The sequence below is a fragment of the Aspergillus saccharolyticus genome (genome assembly GCF_003184585.1).
Source record: "Aspergillus saccharolyticus JOP 1030-1 unplaced genomic scaffold BP01scaffold_32, whole genome shotgun sequence".
Taxonomy (NCBI): Eukaryota; Fungi; Ascomycota; class Eurotiomycetes; order Eurotiales; family Aspergillaceae; genus Aspergillus; species Aspergillus saccharolyticus.
In genome coordinates, this window is record NW_020290642.1 from 261,576 (window position 1) to 282,187 (window position 20,612).

Here is a 20,612-nt window from a genome sequence, read left to right on the forward strand (position 1 = left end):
TCAGCGGATTTTCATTACACAGTAGTACTACTAAAGTACTCCGTACGGAGTGCTTCTTGAGGAAGAGTGGTTCGCCCATAAACATCTACTCTTTCTCCATTTCAATGGATTATTCAAACAATAACCAATCTGTGCATTCATCTAGTGCGATGGTACTACGAAGATTGAGTATTTTGGGACAAAGAGTTAACTACACATTACTGTGTAGTATGTAAATATACCGTAATGGACCTCGCACATGTTCCATACCCCTAACCCCACATAACTAGCTTGATTCTCCGTAGTCATAATGCCCAATCCAAACGACTAAGTAATCTCTCGTCTCGGGGTCTTTTACCGTTCCTTTGCTTCCCATTCCTCTCTTACTGCTCTTCTTGATACTCCGTACCTTGCACAGAAGGCGAGCCCCGGACTGCGAACTTTATCCATCCTGCAGCTCAGCAAGCGATATAATGATGCTCCGCCTGCAGGCTAATCATGCCCTACGCCTTCCCGCGCCAGCGTTCCGAGCCAGGCACCGGACTATACCAGTAGTACGGAGTACTACCGGTGGACAGAAGTTTGCTAAATGGAGACAGACTAATGTAAGTTCTCGCTGCCGACCTGCATCCACTAAGACGGCGAAGGATTGTACTGTTTTGGCAGGTCACTAGTGCTATGCTACTCGAGAGAACCGCGAAGACCGTTCAAGCCTGAGGAGAAACATCACTTCAGGAGCATCAAATGATCCCATGGTCTGAGATAGTTTGCTCGATAGGACATGCCAAATTTACTTAAGCCTTGGATAAGTCAATCGAGCCATCCAAGGCTATAGGGGCGTTAATCGCTAAGGGATCTAAGTCAAAGTCAGTACTAGTAGAAACATATGTACTCCGTACTCCGTACTCCGTAAGGTAGAGTTAAGTTTACTTAACAAGTACTCAAGGGTCCCACATTTTTAACCCGCCCGGGATTTCCCTCCTTTCCCCCTCTCTTGCTCCGATTCCACTGAGCCGGGGGAGCCCTTTTCCCCGATAGTGCATTGGAGGACGGTAGTCTGTACTGAACTGAACCGACCATCTCTAGCCCGTAGCCACTAAACTCATACAGTGATACATACTAACTACAAGTGCACCGTACCGGCGTACACAATAGTCGACTACTCGAGTAGACTCAACTAGTTAGTCGCATCGCTCATTCGTCCAATTCCAGAAGCAGTGAAGGTTGGCCACGGAAATTGCCCATGGGAATTCAGTGCCGCGGATGTAGGGTAACTAACTACTAGGTACTAGTAGATAGTAGGTTGTAGGTACTGTTAACTTATAACGTCCACTGCTTCTTTTCCTTCCTTAACCCCCTCCCTCTCCCCCTCCTCCGCCTCCGCCTCCGCCTCCAACTCCTTTCTCTTTTTTCTTTCCTTTCCCTTTTGTCTTTTTTTTTTTTTCCTTATAAAACCCTTTTTACTTATTTCTCTTGTTTTTCTTCTGGAAATCCTTGAAAAGGCAAAAACATCTCACCGTCGAGTCTTCTTCCCTTTTGGTTCTTCTCTCGCGTGATCATTTCCACACTCTCTTTTGTGGTTGTGAAGGTGACCGTCCTTATCGGTCTGGAACTTGACTCTTCCGCTGCCCTGTGCGCTTGACCATTTCTTTGCCTGTTAACCTTCGTCTTCCGCCATGCGCCCGAAATCTTTCTCCTGAGTGAGATAGTGCGTGTATGTGTGTGTCCTGCGCCCTCTTCCTCCCAGTAATATTCTCCCCTAGATTGACCCTCTTTTGTCTGTCTGACACTGATCGCAACGTACAGTTCGTCAGGGCCTCCGGATCGCCCTGTTGGCAATCATCATTATCATCATCATTATCATCATCATCATCATCATCATCATCATCATCAACAACTCAATTCAAGCGTCTAGCACTAGCTATCCTCACTGCTCCACTTTCTTATCGACAAGAGGCGGGTGTTCATCATGGACCAAGGGCACTCCCTGTCCTGGTCGGACATTCCTCCGTCCAATGACGATGAATTCACCAATTTTCTTGAGTTTGGAATGCAGTTTCCCGACGTGGATGGTCATCCTCAACCCGACCATCACGCTCCTCGTCCGTTGACTCATGCTGTCACCATGTCTATGCCTGTCTCGGCCGCCCCTGCGCAAGAGCAATTGACTAACTTGGATACTAACTCCATAAGTGCGCCTGCATCGTCGTACAGCCCCATGATAGATAATGGATTTGCTTTGGATCTTGTCCATCACGGACAGGAAGGCCAGCCACATGGCTCGTCCTACTCTACCGCTCCAGTCACCCCGGCCTTCTATGCACCCAAACCACCCATTTACCATCATCAACAACACCCCCCAGTAGCGGATCAGTCGCACTCATTATCTCAACCCACACAATCCGTGCCCCAATCTTTTGTGCCCCAGGGCAGACCTGTCATTCCCCCCACCCCGGACAGCATCGAGTTTCATGGAACTGCTGCTACATACCCTCAGCGGGTTGACGGGACCCGTGAAGTCTACGAGCCGTTTGGCCGCGCGAATGATGAACAGGTAAGCTCATCGATGAGGGTGATCTGGAAACATTTTGCAGAGCTAATGTATGCATTTGCTTCATTTTAGGCTCTTTACACTCCGCTTGTCTCGCCGGCTATGACACCGCTGGAATCGCAGTTTCGTCTTCCTGAATACACTATACCTGGAGAGTACTTCACCCCTCTCACATCCCCGGCTCTCGAGGCACAGCATACGAACTCAACCAATTATCCTTTCCATTCCAGCCAGGTGTCGGAGATGGGGTTTGTGCCTTCACCTGCCGAGCATTCCCTCACCATGTCGACTAACGTTTCCTCGCCGGGGGTGATGCGGAAACATCGCCGACAGCCGTCCAGCACAAAATCCTTTTCGGCTCGTGCGAAAAAGCAACAGTCGCCTTCAGTTCGGCCGCAAACACGCAAAAAGTCCTTGATGAGCCTTAATCCAGATGAGGTTTTCAGTAGTCTCAGTCAGGACCAGGCTGTGCATTTACCACAAACACCCGGTGGAAGCGGACTTCGTTATGCCAGCAATGAGAGCTCTGGTCAAGATTCTGTGTCACCGGAGCCCCTCTCCGAGCCCTTGATGCCCCCGCCCGCTTTGCCTCCCTCGCGGAGGTCGCCCGCCATCCGCCCTCAACCGGCCCGACCCCCTGAACCAAGTGAACCTGCGACGCCGGCGATGCTGATGCGCATTCAACGGTCACCGCTCTCAATCAGTCAAACTGTGCCTCCGTCCAACCTCACTGTGTCGGAAACCCAGGATGACGTGATGGAGGATGTGATTCTTCCCGAGGCCGCAACATCGCTGGCTCCTTTCGCAAGACCCCAACTGACCCGCATCGAAACCACGGTGCAGGCAAATACGGTGTCATCGGCGACCTCGGGAAATATAAACCCAGCTCTGGAGCCAAAATCTGCCAAACGAAACACTTCTCTAGCTCCCAGCCCTCGCTCAATTGCTATGCCATCACCCAGCGGCCCGCTGCCCAAGAAATCGGACACGCCCAAGTTAGGTCCGTTAGGACGAAAGCGACAGAGCATGAGTTCCTCGCAAGCTAGTCCCAGTCTGCGTCCAAAAATCAGTCCCAGCATTCAGCCATTAGTTCGTGGGGATGGTAAGTTTCTTCCGGCTCCAACCATTTAGACTAGGGTGATAACTGATCAATTTCGATACGCAGCAATGTCAAGTGAAACTTCAGCTCTGTACCTGGCATCCAAGTCTAACTACCAGCACATCTTAGACGGCACGCTTCTGCCCGGCGTCTCCTATCCTGAGACTTTAGCTGAGAACCTCAGCTCAAAACGGACCAACCACAAGCTAGCCGAACAGGGACGAAGAAATCGTATTAACAATGCACTTAAGGAAATCGAGACACTCATTCCTGCATCCTTTATCCAGATGAAGCATCCTAAAGAGGTGGCTGTTTGTCCCATGAAAGGGGCGGATAAAGAGAAAGAAAAAGCGAATAGCCAGCCAATCAGCAAGGCCAGCACAGTGGAGATGGCCATTGACTACATCAAAAGCCTTCAGCAGGAACTCGAAGAGACTAAAGGTAGACTGGCTGCCGCGGAGAGCCTCCTAGGGAATTCAAAGCCCGAATCAAATCAGGACAACGCCCTTGCGGGTGCTGAAAATGGACCGAAAGTGCAGTCGGCAGTCGAAAGCTGACGATTGCGCCCAATAACCCGGAGAGCGGATTTTTGCTTCGGGTAGGTTTTGAAATTGTGAGCTCGTATCCCAGATGGCGGTTTTCGCTTCCCCATATCATGATATCCACGAAGTTGCATTCTCTTGAACAGGAAAGGCATAGACGGAAAGGGAAGGATCGTGTTTGCGCCTAGATATAGCCGAAAAGATGAATCACGGTTTGCGCAGATCCTATCACAAATATCTCCCTCGAGTATTTCTAATAAATGGTGTGGCGATTGTCTAAATTCGGCGTCCCTGAATGCCTTTATCATACCGCACAAGGTGTGAATCAGCTTCAGCCTTGTTGTACTTCTTAGCATATGCAACATATCCAACGGCTTTCCATTGAGATTCCAGTATACGACACTGCTGCACGGCTCATGCTCTACTTTGCAATCGACAATCAGGGTTCAGGCACAAGTCCCGAGTGAGGTTTCCATAGTTCCTACATGGCTAGTATTCAATGTAATTGAGATGAGGTAGCTTGAGGATAAAGGAAAGTACTATCTGGACAGAGGATGTGGTATCGGTGGGTATTTATAAATGTATACATATATATGTAAATAGTCCTATAGAACAGGTTGTTTTCGGTCCTGGTTTTTTAATAGTCCCGCATGACTGCCACCATCTCATCCAACCGGCTGATCTCGTCCAGCAATAGGGCCTCCTTGCTTCTCCATTGCCCTAGGAGAGTAAGTTCCGCCGGAGAAAGATACCGCTCTTCATTCCCCTTGACGTCACTGCGCTCGGTCTTCTCCAAGAATTCTTTGAGTCGACCCCGCTCGAATCGTAAGCGCTGTAGGCACCGAGACATAGCCTTGTATGTGTCTTCCAGAATGCTGTTACGGATCCGATCTGGATCATAGAACCAGAGGTAAATCGTGCGCGATGGCTGTCGCTGTGCATCTCGGGGTACTTCCTGCAGGTCGACAAATCCGCCGGATTGCATGCTGGCTAATACCTGCCGGAGATCTTTGAATGGAAGGAGGCTAATTTCCTGGAGGCGCTTCTCATCAAGTTTACCCTTGGCGTGAAGGACCCGAATCACTCTTAGGGCGACGTCACCGTAGCGAGCTTCAATGATACGCTCGAGTTCCAAATGACGGAGCTTACGCGCCAGGTGTCGAAACTCCACGGTCCAGGTGATAAGGCCAGATACTACACGCTTTGAGGTCAAATTGTAGGGGGGCTGTGAGAGGAGACTGAGATGCTGGTCAATCTCATAAGTCCGGCTGGGTGCGTCGGAGTCTTGATGACTGGTCCCGTTGACCCCATCTTCATCTAATAACCTTTTCCCACGCCTGCTGACAGGCGGAAGAACTTCCATGGGACCGATAGAGCCCGCAAGGTCTAATTGCGGGTCGACTTCTTCTGCTACCGCACTCAATGCGATCGCAACGGAATATTGCTCGCCTTCTTCACCTTCACGCGGAATTTCAACAATGTCCCGACATTGCTTAGTCTGGTATTCAATGCGTCGCAGGAGACATTCGTAAACTTGAACGGTAGCCGACGATGAGTGCATCTCCGCAAGATCAAGGAATCGTCGATTGCGTAGTGCAACATCCATTTTCTCGTAGTTGACTCGAACAACCATTCCAGACTATATTGAAACAAGACCGTTAGTCTCAGTAAGAAGCATATTTAAAAAGAGGAGAGTTGTACCTCCATGGGAGTGGTGTCTCCTGTCTCGTCATCGGACCATTCATCCTCCTTATTCTCATCCCCCATGTCGAAATCCACCCGAGCACTTTTATCTGCAGGACCGTTACCGAGCCTTTTGTTGGCACCGCGCGGTACTCCATTATGCAAGAATCCACGGGTTAGATCTCCATCTAACTTTTCCCTCAACATGGTAAGTGTGCCATCTAAAACCGTTTCCTCAAGCCGCTTGCCTTTCATCTGTTTGACGTCAGGCCTTGACTTGATCGCACGTTCGGCATCTAGCGCATTGTCCGCATAACTTTGGAATTGTGCATCTCGGACGCGAATTAAATAGCCATGAGACGCCAATGCCCTCAACGTCGGATGGAGCAAGGCTGGCTGTTCGGCTGTTTCTTCCCCGTTGTGTCCATTCACCCGTCCCTCCGACTTCTCTCCTCCAATATCATCATCAATACCGTTTAATTCCCGTGGTCCATGCCTTAACTCGGACAAGGTTTCAAGATGGCTTATTTGGGCATGCCCGAGGAACATTATGGTAGACATCACGGTGGCCGCATACTTGCCTAGCCGATCTTGAACGAATTCAAGAATCTTACCAGAGCGAACGAGATAATACGCGGCCTGTGGATTAGGCTCGTAGTAGGTGATCCCCTCATCATAAGAGGTGTAATGATATATGAGGTGATGCTGTATCATTGCGGCAAGGCCATGACGAAGCTGGCGGTCAGACAGGCGCGAGTAGAACTTAAGGCGAGGAAAGGACAATCGATCATAACGCTGCAGGGTCGAGAAGATGCGCTATTGATTGTGAAGACAAAGTCAGTCTATATTCACCTTTAACTTCCCCGGCACCGCCAATGGTAAGTGTTCCAGATTTGTTAGAAGTCATCGAGGTAAGGAATTAGGACCATGAGCATACCGAAAACAGGTCTCCGAAATGATCTTCAACTAAGAGCGCGCAGAGCTCAGCTGCATACTGCGCAAAAAGGCTTTTAGCACGGGGAAAGCTAATATAAGTGGAGAGTTGTCGCATACTTGAGAAGTCATGATCGAGGGGCTGTCTAGCGAACCACCGCCGTCAATCCTCTAGGGAAAAGATTAGGATCACCGGAATAAGAGCATGGGGCAGTTGCAGGATGTTAAAGAGCCCTTTGACCTTGTCGTTTTTGGAGGAGAGCTTTGATGTTTTTGTCTTTCCTCTCAGTTTTTTTTTTTTTCCTAGTCAATCGATTGACCTTACTTCTTATCGCGCATTAGAAGCGGGAGAAACTCACGTGCACCTACCGGGAAACATCAAGTCACATGATCTCTGCTGACTCGGAGAAGGGGGAAAAGCCGGTTCCGCCCGCTCTCGCAATTTGGACCAATCAGAGTGCGAGTAATCATCAACGCCGGCATCTTGAAGCTTTTCAGACATCATTTCTAACCCGTTCAACGACCGCCAGCAGCTCTCTTCTGCTCCCCCACCTCCCCATCCCCCTTCAGTCGCTGTTGAGCCTCGTGGCCTCCTCTTCTTTTTCTAAATTGTCTTGCCTACACATGCGATAATGCTCTCGCGATCCACCATTAGCCGGAATGCGCCCCGTGCGCTCCAGAAGCAGTACTCTGCTGCCGGTGCCAGCAGCCGTCGAGGCATGGCTTCTGCCGCTACTCCTGGTCTTCAATACGATGTCACCGAGTCTGCTGGTGTGAAGGTCGCCAACAGAGAGGTTGCCGGCCCTACCGGCACCCTAGCTCTCGTTGCTAAGGCTGGTACTCGCTACCAGCCCTTCCCTGGCTTCTCTGATGCCCTCGAACAATTCGCTTTCAAGGTTGGCGCTCCCGGCTCAATTGCACTTCCTGCACCTTGCAAGTACACTATATTGGGCATCGTTCAAGCTGACTTTTTGTTTGCAACACACAGTCCACACTTAAGCGTTCAGCACTGCGGATCAATCGGGAGGTCGAACTGCTGGGCGGTGAAGTCTCCTCTACACACTCGCGTGAGAATGTTGTCCTCAAGGCGAAGTTCCTCGCCAACGACCTCCCTTATTTCGCGGAACTTTTGGCGGAGGTCGCCTCTCAAACCAAGTTCTCTGGTATGTCATTTTACCAGGCACTAACCTCTTATCGGATCAGTCTGACATATGGTTTCTTTTCTGCCAGCCCACGAATTGAGCGAGGTAATTCTTAAGACCCTCAAATACAGACAACAAGCACTCGCCGCCAACCCTGAAGCTGTTGCTATCGATGCTGCTCACGCCGTGGCTTTTCATCGCGGTTTGGGTGAGAGCATCACCCCCTCGATCACCACTGCTTTTGAGAAGTATCTCTCTGCTGAGGCCGTTGCGGAATTCGCCCAGCATGCGTTTGCCAAGCCCAACATTGCCATCGTCGGCAGTGGCCCCAACTCTGCGGAACTTTCCAAGTGGGTTGGCCAGTTCTTCAAGGCAGCCCCCAGCACTGGCAGCACTTCCAAGTATCAGCCTCAGCCAAGCGCCGCCTCCCAGTACTACGGTGGCGAGCAGCGCATCTCCTCCAAGGCCGGCAACGCCGTTGTGATTGCCTTCCCCGGCTCCAGTACCTTCGGTACTTCCGATTATAAGCCTGAGGCTTCTGTTCTCGCTGCCCTCCTTGGGGGTGAGTCCACTATCAAGTGGACCCCTGGTTTTTCTCTCCTCGGCCAGGCCACCCAGGGGTTCTCCCAGGTCCGTGCCTCGACCAAGAACCTCGCCTACTCTGACGGCGGTCTCTTCACCATCTCCCTCTCGGGCAAGGCTGAGCAGATTGCCTCCGCCGGTAAGAGCGCCGTCGATGTCCTAAAGAAGGCCGCCGCTGGTGAGTTCGCCAGTGAAGACATCAAGAAGGCTGTTGCTCTGGCCAAATTCCATGCCCTTGAGTCCGCTCAGAACCTTGAAACTGGTCTTGAGGCTACTGGCTCTGCCCTCATCAACGGTAGCAAGCCATACCAGATCGCCGAGGTTGCTCAGAGTATTGATGCTGTCACCGAGACCCAGGTCAAGGAGGTATGTTTTCGCTCTTTAACTCCTTGCTAAAGAAGCAAATAATTAACTGCGTTCCCTTCAGGTTGCCAAGTCTTTCTTGTCCGGCAAGGCTTCTGTCATCGCCGTCGGAGACCTCTTCCAGCTTCCCTACGGCCAGGACGTTGGCTTGACCGTTTAAACGTGTATACAACAACTACATCTTAGACTGGCTTTACTTCCGGAGAAAAAGCGCGTCTTCCGTTTCTATTCATCTTGTGTCTAGATCAACCTTTCGCAGATATCTCCTGTCTCCTTTCTTATTACGTGGCTGTAGTTGTGTGTTTTTGTAATACAATTGTATTTTCTTCCTAATTATATGCCTTGTATACGTTCTGGGTAGTTGTATAGTTACAGATGAAAGCCAAAACGGTATCGCTAATCTGAATGTAGGCCCCGCATTGTGTCATACAACGTATACTTGCAAGATTTCCAGAGCCTGCCTATCGAAGCTAAGTATAAAGCTAGAAATGTGGTGGTTTAGAGGAAACGCAGGTGATATGAATCTCTCTGTTGTCCAGGAGTCTTGAGTCATCACCATCACTCAGATTTGTTGCTTAACCGAATCAAGCTTGACTGCAGGTACTACTAAGATAACTTCGATCTCAAGATGTCAGTTACTCAGTATGTCCTCTCTCATTCAAACTCTGCTTTCCATTCCTCTGTCAACTATCCTAAGCGTGCGCCAAAGTAAGAACAGACAAACGCCTCGTATCTTGGCATTGATAGATTGTGTTGAGCATGTATGATGTTGTCGGCAATGTGGTGTCAGCCCGCTCAGAAGAGTGCTCGAGGAAAAAAAACCTCCTAAGGGGACACTCTGACCTAAGTGAGACCTAAGCAATTGCGACATGCATGGGAGGGCTAATGATCCAGAGCATAGACTCGGTTGAACATCGCTGATTACGGCTATATAATATGCAAAGTACTGCACGGCACCCTTTGGTTAAGGCAGCTGGCGTTGGCAGAAATGGAGCAGGAAGAGTCAAGGAGCCACACGCCATTGGTATTCGGCGACTTCCCCAGACGATACATGAGGATTTGCGGGTCTATTAACACTAATGTAATAAATGGAAGGCTTGCATCATGTGTCGTGCGGTATGCTCAGCACCTCGCACCACCTTGCTTGTATCAACGATTCAGTCTGAGACAACAGAGACGAAGTAACCAAGCCAGCATAAAGCCCTGTCATCTCCGACCATGCGCATGGCGGAAGGGTATTTCAAACCTTCCCTAGTGCTTTGCGGTGACAGTCTCGCCCGTCAGTTTTTCGACTGCCTCCTTGGCCCTGTTCGGTGCAACGGAGACCCATCATGTTAGCCTTAAGTCTTCCCTCGGCAGAATCACAAATTTCACATGGGGGACCCCGGGGGTACGCCGAACCGGCCGGGGTAGTCCACTCGATGATATTGGTCATTCGAGAGGTGGGTCTAGATAGCCCGCAATTACAAGGATAAAATTGTTGGGGGAGGGGTTCTCAACTCACATGTCACCCAGAGCCACCATGCAGACGGTCTGCCAGATCCCCAGTCCCACTCGAGGAGCCACACCACGGTAGAGGCCTCGAATGCCGTTGTTCTCATAGATGTACTTGGCAGCCTTGCCGACCGTCAAATTCTTAGGACGGTTGGGGTCATCGGTCTTGCTCTGCATTTCGACGCGAATCACCTCAATGGGCTGGTTCCAAGCCGACAAACCACCACCCAGACCTGAAGCCAAAATCTTCTCAAAAGCGTTCAGCTTTTGACTGTCATCCTTGTTGGTCACCTTGCGGATTGCCTGCTCCGCCAAGCGGGAGAAACCGAAACGAGATCCCCAGTTAGTAGTTTGACGGATAGCGACCGCATTGACACCACGGTTGATACCACGGATACCCTCCTTGCGGTAGATGTCCATGAAAGTCGCGAAGGTACTGGGGGGCTTGACACCTTGCGCAGCCATCTTGTGCTTGGTGATTTCGACCGTCTTCATGCAGGTGCAGAATCCCATAGTGGCATAGGCCTGGGCAATACCACCGACCATACCACCAGCGATACCGGCCACGAAGTCGGGAGCACCGAGCACCTTGGCGCGAAATTCGGCTTCCGATGCGACGAAAAGCAGGACAGCACCTTTAGTAGAGGCCTCAATCCAGGCCCACGGAATGAGGCCTTGATAATCTATCATGTAACCACGTCAGACGCGGTATCCCGCAAGCTAGTCAGGTGAAATATTGAGCAGAATAGCACTTACAACCGAGCATCCCGCCACGACCCCAAATCCGACCCATAGCACCGGCGAAGCTGTCGCCTCGATTTGCGGCCATGGTTGTCTTGATCACCTCCAGCGGCTATGATTATCAGATTGTGTCAGCTTGTACGACAGGCGCCGCCGGCCCCTAGATTCCACGATGATAGGAAAATCATACCTGTCCCAAGGTTGTGACCCTATTGAAATCCTTTAGTCAACCGGGGTCGAGCTAATGTCGGGGAGAATGGGCAGGATACATACTCGAACAAGTTCAAACCAGCACCGACTGTAGATGAGCCATCAGATCATGGACAGTGGCTATTTGAAAGAGTTGGAATTGGATACGCACGCAACAGATTGCTAAACTTGACAGGCTTCTTCTCGAGCGTTTGGCCGGCAGGGGCCGCGGAAACCGGGGTGGGAGACATCTCTGAACTTGGGGAGCGCTGAAAGGGGCCCTGACCAAGGGATATAAGGGGCTTCGTCGCCTAGAGGATCGCAAGAAATGGCAGTAGAACTGCGAAGGGGATGTCCAGTCACAAAGAGATGGACTTGATGAATCGACTGCAATTGGTCACCACGGAAGCTTTGGAAGGTTAGCTCGCTGGACGAAGTGACCGAGAAGAAAAGGATGAGAAGCAGGGTGACTGCAAGCAAGCTAGGAGGGAAGGAGAGTAGAGCGGGTCACGGGCGAGAAGCACGCAGCGAGGGCGTAAGGCAGGGGGGAAAGACATGTGTAAGCAAGCATAATGTTGGTTGGGCTTATCATTGTCCAGACAGGTGGCTTATGAGGGATGGGGAAGATGGCGCAGTGGAATATTACACATACTGGGAATTAGGTAAGTGCTGTTTGTTTTGCCTTAAGGAGGAAAACGAAAGAGAGAGAGAGAGATGAGAGGTGGGAGGGAAGAAAGAGAGAGAGAGAGAGAGAGTTGTTGTTGTTATGTATTTTTCCTTTTAGTAGTTCCAGGAAGGCAGCCCAGCCGTGGAGAGCGATCCGTACCAAGGAGTACCCCGTAGTAATGAGCACACTGCCTTAGTAACTAAGGTACGGAGTACTGTACAGCAACAGCAGGCTGACTGGCTAAGAGCTCGGAGTTCGACTCGTTCCTCCCGAAGGCTGAGGATAGCTGAGCAGCGGGCTGGAAGACCCTCCAGTCACGAGATGTTCATTGGATGATCATCAGTCCTGCTAGCCTGATCAAGGTAATATCAGGCGCTAACCCTGAATGGATGCTCCAGCAGTTGAGTATCCGGAGTAAATCGGGTCAATGAGTGGCTCAACCGTTGGGAGGGGGAAACTCAACTCTGCAATGTGCACTGATCACTGTAGTCAGTCAGTCGAGTTCGAATTCGGCTCACGGAGTAAAATTCTCGAACCCCTTCCCCTCCCTCCCCCGACCTCACTCTGTCCCTCGTTCCGAGTCCGATTTGTATTACTCTATTCCCGGAGTACTCCGTCTGGAGTAAGTGAGCTCTGCAGCTCTTATACAACCCCAATCGCCCACCCTAGCCTTAGCAGATAGTAGTCTACCTTATCTCTCCCTCAAGATCACAAGTCACCTTAAAATCAATGAGGGCAGAAATCATGAGATGCAATTCCCTTGTGTCCAAGGCGTCGCGGACGGTAGCTTTACGAGAGAAAGACAGGAGCAGGAATGTTCAAATGCGGTCACAAGGCCCGCGCGGACTGTGTCCTAATCATACATTCATCGAGCCAGCCCAACACATGGCCAATCCCACTTTTGCAAAACAAAGAGGAAGAAGAAGACGCACAAGAGGGATAGTACAAGACTGAGATAGGCATAATACAAGATATACTATATTTATTCGTAACAAAAACTCCTCATCTCCCATGAGGGTTCATACCAGGGAGAATTTACAGCTTAGCACCAACAAGCTTGGCGTAGGCCTCAGTGCTGAAACTCTTGGGACGCTCGATGGGGGCACCAAGGGCACGGTCGATAATCAGCTGGGGCAAGACACCCAGAGCACGAGAAACACCGAAGAGAACGGTGTAGTAGTTAGCCTCAGTCAGGCCATAGTACTGAAGGAGAACACCGGAGTGCTAGAGAGTAGTTAGCAATTCAATTCTGCAGAACAGAACTCAGAATAGTGAACTTACGGCATCAACGTTGGGGTAGGGGTTCTTGGTCTTGCCGTGCTCAGTCAAGACACCAGGAGCAATCTTGTAGACCTGGCTGACCAACTTGAACATAGGGTCATCAGGCAGCTTACGGAGAGCGAACTCGCGCTGAGACACGTAGCGAGGGTCAGTCTTGCGGAGAACGGCGTGGCCGTAACCGGGAACGACCTGACCGGCGTTCAGGGTAGACCAGAGGTAGTCCTTGATAGCCTGGTCGCTGAGGTCGTTGCCAATGGCAGCCTTCATCTTAGTGAGCCAGTTGAGCACCTCCTGATTAGCCCTGGATAGCGTCATCTTGTTAGCAATACTACTCACGGTTCAAATTGTGATGGTACCTTACAATCCGTGGAGGGGACCAGCCAGACCGTTCAGGCCAGCGGCCAAGGAGAGCATGGGGGAGCTGAGAGCACTACCCACGAGGTGGGTGGTGTGGGCGCTAACGTTACCACCCTCGTGGTCGGAGTGGATGGTCAAGTAGAGGCGCATCAGTTCGACGAAATCCTTGTTGTCGCCGTAGCCGAGCTGGTTGGCCAAGTTGAAGGAATAGTCCTTGTCCTTCTGAATAGCAGCAACCTTGCCATCCTTGAAGACGTTGCGGTAGATCTTGGCGGCAATGGTGGGAAGCTTAGCAATGAGATCCATAGAATCCTCGAACGTGTAGTTCCAGTAGTCCTTCTTGTTGAGACCCTTGGCGTAAGCCTTAGCGAAAGCAGACTCGTGCTCGAGAGCGGTAACGGCCAAAGAGAACTGAGCCATCGGGTGCAGGGTGCTGGGGCAGCGGTCAATCAGCTCCTCGATAAATTTAGGGAGGTCAGAGCGAGCAGCCCACTCAGCGGACAAATCGCGGACCTGCTGCTCAGTGGGGATCTCGCCGGTGAGGAGGAGCCAGAAGAGACCTTATCAATTAACTATTAGGATGATTCATCGCGGTGAGCCCCGGCCGGAGAGTGCTTACCTTCAGGCAAAGGCTCCTGGCCGCCGGGGGCCTTAGGAAGCAGTTCCTGGCACTCCGGGATCTACCCATATTGTGAGTCCCTGCAGGAAAATGCGATGAAAGCCAACTTATACTCACTGTGCGACCACGGAAACGGATACCCTCCTCGGAATCAAGAACAGATCCCTAGATGGGCATATTAGCCAACTACTTCAAGAACCAATTAGTGTGAAGTACAAACCTCCCAAACAAGGGACTTCACACCACGAGCACCACCGTAAACTTGATCAAGGGTGACCTCGCCGATAACCTTGTTGCCGTGCTCCCTAGTGAGACGGTTGGAGAGTGATTAGCGATAGTTGCGAGCACAGGGGAGTTGAGTTAGGCGTACTTGCGAAGCTTCTTAACCTTCTCGATCTCAGCGGGGAGCTTCTCGGCAAAAGTCTCCTTCAGGGACTACAAAGCATGGTTGCTGAATCAGTACAGCTGAGCATTGCAGCAATGGCTCCCGGAATCGCGAACGAACCTTGGCCTTGCCGGTAGAGTAGCAGCGCAGGCCGTTGAAGGCAGCAGACTGAACGGCAGGCTTAGCAGCCATGCCGCTGGAGCGAAGAGCAGAGGTACCGAGTCTCAAGGTGGAAGCCATTGCGAATGGGGCAACTTGATCAGAGGTTGTGGTTGTGAAAGAAGAGAGGAGAGGAAAGAGGAAGGGGTATAATGCACACAGCGGTAGAAAAGAGAAAAGGAAAGAAGAGAAGGAGATAGAGAGGACAGAGTCGGTAGAAGAAGCTCTTCTGCGGGCCTTTTTTTCCATCTGGCCGTAACGCTCCTACAGCCGGTACACGGATTGTACGGTAACACCCGGCAACAGAGCAGGGTAAAGAGAGAAGTGGACCGTATCATACGGTCACACTAGTTTCGAGGTGGCCGGTGTCCCGAGTTTGGGAGTTGGAACTTGAAGGGTAGGACACGGTTTGCTGCGGTAAGCTTACAAAACACTATTCCGTTGTCCGGGACAGATTACGGCGAAATTCGATCCATCCCAGTCTGTTTATAGGTCACTATACGCACATAGAGAGAGGAATTCAGGTCCAAAGGTGCTCGAAAGCTGTCAGTATCAGGGCCTACTTCCTCGAATCCCTGAAATTGTCCTTTCGACTGGCTCTCATCGTGTTTGGAGTGTTTCTAATCCTCTTCTGGCTTTTTTTCTTCTTGTTCTTTTCCGACGATCTTCGGCACCCGATCCATCCGTAAACGGAGTGGCTGCCAATGGACTCAGTCGGTAGTACTAGTATGGTGGCCCTGCCTCGTTGCGCCCCCTTGTTGTGACGTCGGCAGTCGCCATCCGCTGAGTACGGAGTAGACTAGTTGGCCGCCCAAGCTTCAGGTAAAACGAGTTTCCCCATAATTTTCTCCTACAAGCGTGGAAGAGAAAGGGTAATCTTACTTGTATCTACCTTACCTTGTAGATACTTCCCCCTGGTTCAACATGATGGCATGTGGACGTGAGACCGAGGCAAGAGATAGAGAACCAATGGATCTTATGCATCTACTGGGTACATTATGTACGGTATACTACCGGGCTTGCACACCGCAGCACGAATCCACATATGTTCTTGCTATGATCACCCATAAAGGAGATGGTGGGAGAGGATTTTACCTACTCCGTAGATTCGATTCACCGAGTCTCCAACCAAAGCGCAGAGGCAGTTTTAGCTGCCAAGGTACCATGTAAGTCAACTACTCCGTACTCCGTAACCGACTAGTAGTTACACTCCAAGAGAAAAAGCATGATCACGTGGTCAAAGACTGACTCAATCTCATTGACACCTGAAGAGTCAGGCAAATATCAGGCAAATATGACACACCGTACCTATCCAGCCTAGTTATGTATAAATTGCCAAACAGAGACTAGCGTAAGCGGTCTGAGTTTTCTCCTCACCTGGCTGTCCACCCTGTAATGAATCTCTTCCCGTCCTCATTCTCATTTCAAGTTTTTACACAACTATCTCCTTTACATTCATCCTGTGTCGCACCTTCTTTCATCGCTGGTTCATCCTCGCTTCACAGTATCGCGAACTGTAATCCCCGCCAACATTCTCAATAACGGCTTTTCAGTCAACCTAGCACCCTAGGTATACTGAATACACATTCGTGCGCGAGTGGCAAAGCCCTGGACAGCATCGCTTGGCCTTGTTTCAGCTGTAGGCGGAAGACCTCACTTGGTCGCCTGAGTACGCTCTTGAAAAGTCCGTAGTGACACGACCAGAAGTCCGCTTAGGATCCCACTTATTGCTCAGAATTCGGTTATATCACCAGGTTCACTGGTATATCTTTCTAAACAACGCAAGGTTTTTTAACTGCAGCTGGATTTTTCAGTAGAACGATCGGCTGGAAGCACAGTGCGAATATCGTCTCCCTGTACGAACGTGACCGCTCCATCTTGAAGAAGCGATAGTTTTCCCAAAAAATATCTTCTGGCTGTATCCTGTTCTCCACGCGCTAGTCTCGGGATTTCAGCACACTATATCCACCAGTTATGTCGTCTGCTGTAGCAGAACTGGATAACTATCTCCAGTCGATGCTGGCACTCAAGCCACCGGGTGTATCGGGATCCAAAATCAACAGTATCACATCGCTGTGCACGGCCAATGTCCAGGTGATCCTCTCTGCATACTTTTTATATTGCTTGGATCGGATGCTAACATATGCCACTTGTACTTGCCCATAGAACGAATCCGTGCTCATCCAAAAGATCTACACTCACTTCAAGAAAGCACCAGGAACACACAAGCTGGGCGTACTCTATGTCGTAGACTCTGTAACTCGACAGTGGGTAGAACAAGCGCGCAAGGCAGGGCAAGCATCTGGTAATGCTGCCCCTGATGGGAGCTTCGCCGCTGGTGTCAACAGAGTGACCGAGCTGCTCCCTATCCTGATGACTGATATCATAAACAACGCTCCCGAAGATCAAAAGGTACGCTCTAGATGCAAGATGCAAACCATAATCGAAATCCTCACAGGGCCGCGGGCAAGCATAGGGCCGATAGGATCCGGTGGTCTGCTATGGAGACTGCTTGCAGACTTGCTTGAGGTTCGATCAATGTATCTCCTGTATATCTCTCGACCACCATGGCTTAAATCTCAGGCCGCTATGCTTGCCCGGTCTCAGTCTCTCGGTTTCCCTCTCCTTCCGCATGAACGCCTAGTGAAGAATGTCCAACTTACGTATTTACTCTCCTCAATATAGGAAAAGATAAAGAAATTGGTGGACATCTGGGAACGCGGATATACCTTTCCTGCCCCCATGCTTGCCTCATTTAAGGAAAAACTAAATGCGCCCCCGTCGCAAAGTAAGAATACCCCAATCCTTCATGTCGCGATCCCATCTAAGCCTGTTTCGGAGTCCTGGGTCGTTTGACCAAGATCTATGTTGAGTCCATCGGCTGACTTTTGCCCACGGTTGCGGCACTTTCCAGATATCGAATCCACCACTCCCGAAGGCTCCCCAGCCCCCAATAACCTCTCTCTTGGTGGTGCTGCTCAGCCGACCAATGGCACGACTTCGTCCAGTATGGGACAACAAGCGCCCGACACGTCCAGTATCCTGAAAGCCCTGGCGGATATGGCTAAACAGAACACTGCCGCACCAGCTACACCCGCTGTCGCGGCGCCTGCCAATCCTCTTAATGCCCTAAGCCAGCCAGGTACGGTTTTGCAGACCATGCCGTCTTCTGTAGACCAGGCATCACAACCCCCGAACGGGCAGGCTGGTGTAAATCCTTACGCTCCTGGTACTATGGTTACCCCCTTCGCAGCTCTCGGTAACGTTGCCCAAAACCCAGCCTTAGTGCCCCAGAGTTCAAGTCAGAGCCATACTCCTAATCCCCTGGCGACGGCCCAAAACCCCTTGGCCGCGCTATTGCCGCACGCGACTGCAGCACCAGCTCAACCAAATTCGGTAGGACCAGATGCACTGCAACAGCAACTTCAGCTCTTACAGCTGTTGTACGCTCAAGGTATTCCCCAAGAACAGTGGGGCACTGCTCTGCAGATACTCAGTCTTTCAAACGCCTCCAATATGGGCGCGATGAATCCTGGCCAAGCTCCTCCGCCATTCAATCTTGCGGCAGGTCAGAATATCGGCGCCTGGGGCGGCCGCCCGGACTCTCAACCACGTGACTACGACCGAGATCGGGAGCGCGATTACATGAGGTCACCGCCAGGTCAGTATGGTCGTCGTCGCTCGCATTCTCCAGGCTATGATCGCCGTCGGGAAGTTTCCCCTCCCCGTCGTCGTGACAGTCCCGTTTATGGGGAGTATCACGGAGACTCTCCTGGTCGCAGGGGCGGCGACCCTCGTGGTCGACGCAGCAATGAATATCGCCAACGCAGTCCTCCCGGCCGCAGACGCCGGTCTCCCTCTCCTGCTCGCAAGGATTCTGCATTGCCTCCTCCTGGGCCCAAATTCATGGAATGGGATTATTCTATTGGTCAGGGCAACATCAAAGGTTTGTCTTCAGCCCACTGCTTCTGCCTCCAATTGGACCGTCCTAACGCCCGTGCAGTTTTAAGCCGCACCTTGTTCGTGGGTGGCGTCACGTAAGTTGTCTTCAAAATGGTTTGGCAAAATATGGTGTGGAAAGCTAAAGCTTATCGGTCAACAGGTCGTCTGAGGCTCACCTTCGCTCCCTATTTAGCAAATTTGGAGTGGTTCAAACTTGCATTGTCAACATTGACAAGCGGCATGCTTTCATCAAAATGATCAGCCGTCAAGATGCTGTAAATGCTAGGGACGGAATGGAATCATACAAATCTGGCGACATGCAGCTCAGAGTAAGTCTTCTGGCGTTCTCGGTTTAGTGGTTCTTGGTATGGCCGCTAACTACTCTCTCTTAGACTCGATGGGGTGTTGGATTCGGGCCTCGTGACTGCAGTGACTATCAGACCGGAATAAGTGTAATTCCCATCGAACGACTGACTGAGGCGGATCGCAAATGGATGCTTACCGCAGAATACGGTGGCACGGGTGGGAGGCCCATTGAGTCTGGCATGGTTGTGGAGGAGCCAGACATTGAGATTGGTGCTGGTGTTTCTTCGAAGGGTATGTCCTCCTTCGCTGCATCTGTCTTCGACGATACCATTTCGTCTAACCCCCGTCACAGCGATTAGCAGAAGAATTGCTACCGATACTGGCGGCAAACGCGGACCAGTCTCCTCCCGCGGGCAGCAGGATCGGTTCCGCCGTCCAGAACGTGAAGGACCCCCAGCTGCAATGGGTGGTGGTCCTGGTTCAGACCGTGATGTCACGAATGCCAACAACGTCGGCGTGCCTCCTGCAGTGCCTGGTTTTGGTTTCTCTTTCCCAACGATGGGAATGTTTCCCCCTGGTTTCATGATGGGAGGACCACAGGCCGGACCGCCCGGCGGTGGCTCAGCACAACCACCACCTCCAAGTCAATGAGGCAACCACTTCTCAACGCTCTCGACAAGAATCGTAGTGACTGTAGCGACGATTATCTATCTCCTGCTACGGTTCAATTCTCCTTCAGTTCTGATACCGGTGCTGTTTCTATCTGTTTCCCTCAGTCTATCACTACTTGGCTTTTCCCTGTACAATCAAAGTGCGGCGTGGGAGTTATCTTCAATGCGCCATCCAGAAAACGGTGTCGAAGTCAATCCACACTTTCCAAGAAGAAAGTCTCATAACCGGCCACACCCAACGTCAGATATCGCACTCGATTCATACCTGCAGCTTGAAGCAAGGCCTCATCTACCACTGCAGGTGTTCCACTTAGAAAGCTCCTGACCCAAATTGAAAATTTGGTTTTACGATGACTTTTAACCTCTTTTCATCGTGGCTCTGTGTTCACAACTGTTTTCCACAACTGTTTTCTTTAATATCATGATTTGTATCTATGTCTCATTCATTCGGATCATACGGCTAGGGTTGGGTGGTTATTCTGTGTTTCACACTATTCTTTGCCTTCTTGAACTATTACGCTTCCCCTTAATATGTTCTTCTCATGACACTATCTCTTCTTCTGAATGAGGCGTGCTTCACGGCAAATCAATGAAAACTTTACCAAGTTTTCTTCTTACGGTTCATGTATTTGGATTTAGTATCGCGGATGAGCAGGTTTCGAGGGAATTTGACTCATTAGCAGCAAGCACCAATGGCCAGAATTCGAAGTCACTTATATACATGCATGGATCTAAACCCTTTTATGCATGGCCTCGTTCATTTTGAGTAAATATCATAGAAATGCCCCTCCCATAAGCCTATATCCCGTGCTTGAGAGCAACAAAAGGCTGGATACTACTGGCGTGGTACCATAAGGGCCCATTCAGATCCAGTATGTTAATATTACTACGAATAGTCATCTCATCACGGATTTTTCAGGGCAACGA

General features: G+C 50.8%; 6 protein-coding genes across 6 annotated transcripts; 3 read left to right on the forward strand and 3 right to left on the reverse strand.

Moving 5' to 3' along the window:
- Nucleotides 1–1,948: 1,948 nt before the first annotated feature.
- On the forward strand, nucleotides 1,949–4,186 carry BP01DRAFT_302554 (phosphate-sensing transcription factor PHO4; the record flags this gene model as incomplete). Its single annotated transcript, XM_025572081.1, has 3 exons — nucleotides 1,949–2,533; nucleotides 2,603–3,632; nucleotides 3,696–4,186. The coding sequence occupies 3 exons, from the start codon at nucleotides 1,949–1,951 to the stop codon at nucleotides 4,184–4,186; spliced, it is 2,106 nt and encodes a 701-aa protein (XP_025428761.1).
- Nucleotides 4,187–4,745: 559 nt separating this feature from the next.
- On the reverse strand, nucleotides 4,746–6,689 carry BP01DRAFT_129233 (putative DNA directed RNA polymerase III subunit Rpc82). The gene is made up of 2 exons (XM_025570464.1): nucleotides 5,873–6,689; nucleotides 4,746–5,810 (listed from the first exon to the last, which is right to left on the reverse strand). Exons 1-2 carry the CDS (start codon nucleotides 6,566–6,568, stop codon nucleotides 4,809–4,811), a joined length of 1,698 nt encoding a protein of 565 aa, XP_025428762.1. The 5' UTR covers nucleotides 6,569–6,689; the 3' UTR covers nucleotides 4,746–4,808.
- A 692-nt stretch (nucleotides 6,690–7,381) lies between these two features.
- Nucleotides 7,382–9,270, forward strand: BP01DRAFT_359247 (ubiquinol--cytochrome-c reductase subunit 2). Its single transcript, XM_025575633.1, has 4 exons — nucleotides 7,382–7,683; nucleotides 7,776–7,950; nucleotides 8,018–8,877; nucleotides 8,939–9,270. Exons 1-4 carry the CDS (start codon nucleotides 7,420–7,422, stop codon nucleotides 9,032–9,034), a joined length of 1,395 nt encoding a protein of 464 aa, XP_025428763.1. The 5' UTR covers nucleotides 7,382–7,419; the 3' UTR covers nucleotides 9,035–9,270.
- Nucleotides 9,271–10,040: 770 nt separating this feature from the next.
- BP01DRAFT_359248 (putative mitochondrial DNA replication protein (Yhm2)) lies at nucleotides 10,041–12,035 on the reverse strand. The gene is made up of 5 exons (XM_025575634.1): nucleotides 11,471–12,035; nucleotides 11,383–11,407; nucleotides 11,300–11,318; nucleotides 11,125–11,221; nucleotides 10,041–11,051 (listed from the first exon to the last, which is right to left on the reverse strand). The coding sequence occupies exons 1-5, from the start codon at nucleotides 11,547–11,549 to the stop codon at nucleotides 10,375–10,377; spliced, it is 897 nt and encodes a 298-aa protein (XP_025428764.1). The 5' UTR covers nucleotides 11,550–12,035; the 3' UTR covers nucleotides 10,041–10,374.
- Nucleotides 12,036–12,634: 599 nt separating this feature from the next.
- cit1 (citrate (Si)-synthase CIT1) lies at nucleotides 12,635–14,847 on the reverse strand (the record flags this gene model as incomplete). Its single annotated transcript, XM_025572841.1, has 8 exons — nucleotides 12,635–13,189; nucleotides 13,247–13,547; nucleotides 13,608–14,163; nucleotides 14,223–14,283; nucleotides 14,340–14,387; nucleotides 14,443–14,527; nucleotides 14,593–14,657; nucleotides 14,728–14,847. 8 exons carry the CDS (start codon nucleotides 14,845–14,847, stop codon nucleotides 13,001–13,003), a joined length of 1,425 nt encoding a protein of 474 aa, XP_025428765.1. The 3' UTR covers nucleotides 12,635–13,000.
- A 1,893-nt stretch (nucleotides 14,848–16,740) lies between these two features.
- On the forward strand, nucleotides 16,741–19,665 carry BP01DRAFT_302493 (Nrd1 complex RNA-binding subunit; the record flags this gene model as incomplete). The annotated part of the gene is made up of 8 exons (XM_025572077.1): nucleotides 16,741–16,860; nucleotides 16,933–17,178; nucleotides 17,452–17,554; nucleotides 17,681–18,712; nucleotides 18,770–18,803; nucleotides 18,869–19,037; nucleotides 19,101–19,305; nucleotides 19,367–19,665. The coding sequence occupies 8 exons, from the start codon at nucleotides 16,741–16,743 to the stop codon at nucleotides 19,663–19,665; spliced, it is 2,208 nt and encodes a 735-aa protein (XP_025428766.1).
- Between the last annotated feature and the right edge of the window lie 947 nt (nucleotides 19,666–20,612).

Bases quoted from the DNA above. Each gene is read 5' to 3' on its own strand.
- BP01DRAFT_359247 (XM_025575633.1), top strand. From the start codon at position 7,420: ATGCTCTCGCGATCCACCATTAGCCGGAATGCGCCCCGTGCGCTCCAG. The intron at 7,684-7,775 runs GTTGGCGCTCCC...TGCAACACACAG, and splicing joins TCGAACAATTCGCTTTCAAG to TCCACACTTAAGCGTTCAGC. The intron at 8,878-8,938 runs GTATGTTTTCGC...CGTTCCCTTCAG, and splicing joins CCGAGACCCAGGTCAAGGAG to GTTGCCAAGTCTTTCTTGTC.
- BP01DRAFT_359248 (XM_025575634.1), bottom strand. From the start codon at position 11,549: ATGTCTCCCACCCCGGTTTCCGCGGCCCCTGCCGGCCAAACGCTCGAG. The intron at 11,408-11,470 runs GTGCGTATCCAA...GCTCATCTACAG, and splicing joins CAAGTTTAGCAATCTGTTGC to TCGGTGCTGGTTTGAACTTG. The intron at 11,052-11,124 runs GTAAGTGCTATT...GTTACATGATAG, and splicing joins TCGTGGCGGGATGCTCGGTT to ATTATCAAGGCCTCATTCCG.
- BP01DRAFT_129233 (XM_025570464.1), bottom strand. From the start codon at position 6,568: ATGATACAGCATCACCTCATATATCATTACACCTCTTATGATGAGGGG. The intron at 5,811-5,872 runs GTACAACTCTCC...GTTTCAATATAG, and splicing joins GAGACACCACTCCCATGGAG to TCTGGAATGGTTGTTCGAGT.